This window comes from Akebia trifoliata, chromosome 2 (genome assembly GCF_017979445.1).
Source record: "Akebia trifoliata isolate Shusen 1 chromosome 2, ASM1797944v1, whole genome shotgun sequence".
Taxonomy (NCBI): domain Eukaryota; kingdom Viridiplantae; phylum Streptophyta; class Magnoliopsida; order Ranunculales; family Lardizabalaceae; genus Akebia; species Akebia trifoliata.
The window spans coordinates 18,340,698-18,347,578 of NC_141376.1; the positions used below are offsets into that span (position 1 = coordinate 18,340,698).

Genomic DNA, 6,881 nt, shown 5'->3' on the forward strand with positions numbered 1-6,881 from the left:
AGACTAAAAGTCAAACTAGGATCTAATCATCATCAAATCGCATCGGATTTACTAAACAAATCCTACGGCTAAAATAATTACATGGATTCTCGAATTTTGCATAAATGAATCCCATGATTTAATAAGGTTTACGTAGTGCCAAAAATTAATGGATAAATTCGATCACATTTTGAATAATATGAAATCGATTTTCAATGCTACGTATACAACAATAGTGAATTGGCTCAATGACGACATTTTATAAAAGAAATTCGATTTTTTTGAATTTCTACGTGCATTAAAATCAACGAGTCGACTCACATTTTTTTTTTTTTATTCAAAAATTTTGATTTTTCAAATGCCACGTGTATTAAATCGGTGAGTTAACCCATGTGCCTAATTTTAAAATAAAATCGATTCAAATTTTTAATGTCCTCAAAATCAGCGAGTCGATACAATTTGTTAATCAAAAGAATCCTAATTTTTTTTGGAATCGTCACGTGTGTTAAATCGGTGATTTAATCCACGTGCCTAATTTTTAAAAATTCGATTCAAATTCTCAATGTCCCCAAAATCAGCGAGTCGACTCGTAATTTGTTAATCAAAAGAATCCTCATTTTTTTTGGAATCGTCATGTGTATTAAATCGGTGATTTAACTCACATGCCGAATTTTAAAAAATTCGATTCAAATTCTCAATGTCCTCAAAATCAGCGAGTCAACTCGCAATTTGTTAATCAAAAGAATCCTAATATTTTTGGAATCGCCACGTGTATTAAATCGGTGATTTAACCCACGTGCTTAATTTTTTTAAAAATTCTATTCAAATTCTCAATGTCCCCAAAATCAACGAGTCGACTCGCAATTTGTTAATCAAAAGAATCCTGATTTTTTTTGAATCGCCACGTGTATTAAATCGATGAATTAACTCACATGCCTAATTTAAAAATAAAATCGATTCAAATTTTCAATGTCCCTAAAATTAGCGAGTTGACTCACAATTTGTTAATCAAAAGAATCCTAATTTTTTTTGGAATCGTCATGTATATTAAATCGGTGATTTAACCCACGTGCCTAATTTCTTTAAAAATTTGATTCAAATTTTCAATGTCCCCAAAATCAACGAGTCGACTCGCAATTTTTATTATGAAAATCTATTTTTTATTTTTATCTTTCATGTACACCAATAATTTTTATTGAGTAGATCAACATTATTGAGTTAACCCAAAAACATAAAAAATCAACAAATCGACTCAATAGACATCAACAATCAATGAACCGGTCCACTAACTTGAATATAACGAGTTGGCCCAATCAATTTATCAACAAAAATGGTCGAATTGATCCACTAATTTTTCAAAAAATTAAAGGTTGCCATTAATACCACGTATACCCCCAAAATCAACGGATTAATTCGAATGCATAAAAATGTAAAATCAAGAATCAATAATAATAAAAATAAACTAAAAAAAAATAAACAAATGAATAAATAAAATAACTTACCTTCACCAAATAATTTTGGATGCGTGGATTCCTTAAAAAAAATCGAAAAAGCTTGTAACGCCCAAGGATGTTGGAATAGGAGGAGATGATGACTATTGTGGGGTATCCAATAAATCAAAGAAGGAGCGTTATCGCTGAGTAGAGGACGCCAAAGAGAAAGATAGAGAAATTACTATTTTTTTTTATGGAGCGAAAGAGTATTGGAGAGAAGTTATAGGATTAATGGAGATACAAAAATGGACAGCAAGATAGGTGAAATTGGAGCTTTAATGGAGATACAAAACTGGATAGCAAACTAAGTAAAATTGAAACTTTAATGGAGACATGGAAATGGACAGCAAGCTAGACAAAATTGAAGCTTTAATGGAGACTCAAAAATGGGCATCAAACTAGGTGAAGTTGGGGCTTTAATGGAGACTCAAAAATGGACAGCAAACTAAGCGAAGTTGGAACTTTAATGGAGACACAGAAATGGGAAGTAAACTAGATGAAATTGAAACTTTAATGGAGACTCAAAATGGGCATCAAACTAGGTGAAGTTGGGCTTTAATGGAAACTCAAAAATGGACAGTAAACTAAGTGAAGTTGGAGCTTTAATGGGGACACAGAAATGTGCAGCAAGATGGGTGAAATTGGAGCTTTAATGGGTGGAATATGATAAAGGTGTGGCTGTAATGGAGATGAAAAAGTTGCAGCAACTATGAGGGAGATCAGAATGGAGAGAGACCAAGTTGCAGGTTTTCTTTTTTACATATATGGAAGGCAGTCAAAAATCTGCTCTAATGGTTGCCTCTCTTCTTCTTTTATGGTGGTTCTTCGCCACTAAAAACATGAGAGAGGGAGAGAGGGGAGATGGGAGAGAGGACATGGGAGAGATGAGTGAAGAATATGGGTGGTTATTGAAGGAGTTGGAGAAGGAGAAGAAGACGTGGGAGGAAGAAGAAGAGAGTGCCCACGTTTCCTTATTTATTTATTTATTTATTTATTTTTTTGAGAATGGGAGCGGGGATCCTATGCTACTCGTACTACAATAATTTCTCACTAATGAGGCGTGATTGATTGATTTTTTATTTGAGTTTGAATTTTGGATTTGTCAAATTTTTTTGATTTCGATTTAGGTTCGTTTTGAATTTCGATTTGAGTTTTAATTTTTAATTTAAATTTTGAACGGGTTGATTAATTTAAATTTAAATTTTAAATTGACTTTAAAATTTAATTAGTCGGTCAATTGGATTTTGATTTGTTCGAATGTATTTTAATTTGTTGATTGCACTTTGATTGTTTGATTTGGTTAATTGATTTTAAAATTTTAATTCAATTTTGCATTTTAATTAGTTGAATGATTTTTAAGTTGATTTTGATTTTGATTTTGATTTTTTATTTTAATCGATCTCTTGATTTTTAATTTAAATGTAATTTTTATTTTGTATTTTAATTTGATTTCACGATTTTAAATTGATTTAAATTTTGGATTTTAATTGGATCTTAGTTAAATTTTGGTTTAGTTTTTAATTTGAATTTTATTTTGGTTTAACTTTTTATTTGAATTTTATTTTCCTAGGGATCAAGGTCTCTATGTTAGAGTTGGATGTTAAGGGGCATTTTGGTCATTTTTATAATTTTTGATAATTTTTTTATGAATTTCTCTATTTTCATCGATTTGGGTCCCGTTAGACTCGAAATCACATTCTGACTGCAATGGAGATACTTTTGAGATTTTTCGGAGGTCCAAAATTTATGAGGGGTATTTTCGTCATTTTGATGACTTTTTTTTTATACAAATTTTTACAAATTTCTCTGTTTTCATCGATTTAGGTCTCGTTAGACTCAAAATGACATTCTGAGTACAATAGAGGTACTTTTAAGACTTTTCGGAGATCCAAAATTTATAAAGGGTATTTTCTTCATTTTATATTTTTACAGATTTTTAGAGATTTTAGTGTAAGGTTTCTTTCAGTCCCTGTGTAATATTTTTAAGTCTCAAATCCATATTTTCCTAGCTTAGTGAGGTCTTTAAGTTTTCAAACTGTATAGCGAACCTATGCGTACGTGCTTACTAAATCGGGTGTAAGGTGTAGCGACCTTAAGCGTGCGTAAATTTCTAGGTCGAGTCGTGACGAGTAAGGGGGTGAAAAGATTAGAAACAGAAAGAATCAAGTAATAGTCACAAGCCCTTCGAGTTATTTTATATTCATCATTAGGAATCCACCAAAATCGGGTGACAAATTGTCGAATTAGGTAGATGCAATAATGGGGTGTTTATAGATGCCCCTCTTTGGTAGAGGGTGGAAGTAAACTAGATGCCCAATCTATTGTGGTAGATAGTATAACATCCGAATCCCAAAGCTAGTGACAGTCTATTTTGTAGTCTAATTTGACAATTTGTCAAAGTATCCAAGTCCTTGAGGGTAACCTCTCCTTGGAAAAATGTCAGATCCTTGAATTTTGAAAAATTCTCCTTGACTAATGCGAATGCAATGCGAGTGAACGGGTGTGATATTGTGTAGTGACGAACATAAAAATTCGTGAAACATGTTTTTTCAGAAAATCAGATAAAACTGAGTAAAATCTAAGCATAAACTGAGCAAGTCTGAGTAAAATCTTAGACGAATCTTAGTGGGTCTGAGCAAAAATCCGAGAAAGAATATCGACAATTCTGAGCAAAATCTGAGTAAGTCTGAGTAAAATCTGAGAAAACCCTCGGCGGTGTCTGAGCAATCCGAGAAAGAATCTCGGCCGGTTTGAACAAAATCTGAGAAAATCCTCGACGGTGTCTGAGCAATCCGAGAAAGAATCTCAGCAGATTTGAGCAAAATCTGAGTAGGTCTGAGTAAAATTCGAGAAAACCTCAGCGATGTCTGAGTAATCCGAGAAAAAATCTCGGCAGGTTTGAGCAAAATCTGAGTAGGTCTGAGTAAAATCCGAGAAAACCCTCGGCGGTGTCTGAGCAAAATCCAAGAATGAATTTCGATGGGTCTGAGCAAAATCTGAGCAGTTCTGAGTAAAATATTGGAGTAAAAATCTCATTCCATAGGAATCATTTTTATTTAAATAGTTAGGTCAACATTTGAACCTCAAGGGTTTAAAAAAATACTATCAAAAGGGTAACCTTTAATTTCAGATTTTCCTTATCCTTTGGGGTTGGAATTGATCAGGCTTAAGAACAAAAATACCCCTAGTTTGATAGGACATTACACTAGGGATAATTGAACATATTTTGAAATGACATGCCCCTAATGTAGGTGGAAAATAAATATACTTTCAAACAAAAGGAGAAGTGCCCCTCAATATAAAAATTAGAAGTCTTAGATTACCACAAGTGCAATAAGGGTTCACTTTTTAATTTCGACTTTATTGAAGATCATGAGTCAGGCTCATCTGTTAGAAACAAATATTCAATTTTGAGATTCATCTTGGAGATCACGTTCTTTCCCCTTTGGCTCGCTTAGGAAAGTAAACTTTTCCAGATCAGTTGTAGACGAGATACATGTGGCTTCTAAGTTTTTGCCTGACTTAAACTGGGTATTGAAGCTTGGACATTCAGACTTTAGATGCTTTGACTTGGCTCATCTTTGGAGATTTTCGGCTCGACGGAGATTTTCTTTTGATTGCTTTATCTTTTGCCTAGATTGCCTGTTCTGGTTTTCAATCTAGCGAGTTTACAACTTTCTTTTTTTTTGCTCTGATTGTTGTCAAGGCCGTCCTTTTGGATTTTCAACCTTGTGAGCTTGCCTTAATTTTTGCCTAAGCTGTCCTTTTGGGTTTTCAACCTAGTAGGCTGTCTTTTTTTTTTTGGACTTCTGGAGTTACTGTCTGATCACGTTTACTATTTTCCTCGACCTTTTCGTGTGGTACTTAGGAGGACTTCCATAGGTGGGCTTAGGAGTAGGCTAAGAAAGAAACGAGACTTGAGGCTTAAGAACCCGAATGCCCCTTGTGTGTCATTCCTTTAAAATAGTTTTCTTTTCCTTCCCCATTTTAACAATTTTTTCTTTGCGGGGAACATATTTTTTATTTTTTGAACTGGTTGGGCCTGAAGTAACTTCTCAGGTTGCCTACGTACCCCAAAATTTTGGGATCAGACCAAAACGTAGTTTGAACATTTCCCTTCCCTAGGTTAGGTGAACGGGCTGAGAAAAAAGAAAGGTTTATATATATATTTTAAATGGCTGCAAGTGGCTGAGAAATGAGATATTTAACTAGGTGACAGGAAAATAGGTTCGATCGAAGATGGCCTCCTCAAATGTAATGCCGCTTGATCTGATCAAGATTTGTCGATTCTGGTAATTCGACGCCATCATGATCTTGGAGTTTGACAGCTTTCCTAGGTAGTACCTCTTTGACAATAAAAGGACATCCCCAATTGGGCTTGAATTTGCCTTTAGGATTGAAGATGGGTGCTCGATTTTCTTTAAGTACGAGGTCTCCAGCTTGTAAGTCGTGAACTTTAACCCTTTTATCAAATGCTTGAGCGACTTTTCTCTGATAAGCTTGTATATGGTACAGAGCTCTAAGCCGTTTTTCCTCGATTAAGTTCAACTCTTCGTATCGGTGACAAACCCAGTCTGTTTCTGATAACTGACTTTCTATTAAAATCCTGAGGGATGGGATTTCCATTTCAACTGGTAAAACAACTTCCATTCCGTACACTAGTAAATAAGGGGTGGCTCCGGTAGAAGATTGTATCGAGGTACGGTATGTTCAGAGCGCAAATGGTAATTTTTCAGACCAATCCCTATGCGATTGACACATCTTCCTGATGATCATTTTGAGATTCTTATTAGCTGCTTCAACTGCTCCATTAGTCTGGGGACGGTAGGGTGATGATCTGTGGTGTCGGATCTTGAAATTTGAACACAAAGTAATAACTTCAACTTTGAAATGTGACCCGTTATCAGATATCAATTCAGAAGGTACCCCATATCGACTGATAATATGAGTTTGGATGAACTTGGCAACTTTGGATGCAGTGAGAACAGCATATGAAGCGGCCTCCACCCATTTTGTAAAATAATCAATAGTCACGAGAATGTACTCATGTCCATTCGATGTTTTAGGTGTGATTTTGCCAATTATGTCGATACCCCAGACAGAAAATGGCCATGGTGAAGTCAAACCAACTAACTGAAATGGAGGTACATGTATGAGGTTAGCATATACTTGGCATTTATGGCAGGTCTTGACCAGGTGATGACAGTTTGTTTCCATTGTTGTCCAATAATATCCATGTTTCATGATTCGTTTGGCTAACATCTTCCCACTCATATGCGGTCTACAGTCTCCGGAATGCAACTCTTCCATTAATCGTTCAGCTTGATTTTCGTCAACACATGACAAATGAATTCCATCATAACACCTCTTATATAAGTTTCTTGCGCACAGGATGAACTAGGATGCGAA

At 34.8% G+C, this 6,881-nt stretch overlaps 1 protein-coding gene across 1 annotated transcript; it reads right to left on the reverse strand.

Moving 5' to 3' along the window:
- Window positions 1-5,720: 5,720 nt before the first annotated feature.
- On the reverse strand, window positions 5,721-6,122 carry LOC147409854 (uncharacterized). Its single transcript, XM_086432022.1, has one exon. The coding sequence runs from the start codon at window positions 6,120-6,122 to the stop codon at window positions 5,721-5,723; it is 402 nt and encodes a 133-aa protein (XP_086288148.1).
- Between the last annotated feature and the right edge of the window lie 759 nt (window positions 6,123-6,881).

Bases quoted from the DNA above. Each gene is read 5' to 3' on its own strand.
- LOC147409854 (XM_086432022.1), bottom strand. From the start codon at position 6,122: ATGGAAGTTGTTTTACCAGTTGAAATGGAAATCCCATCCCTCAGGATT.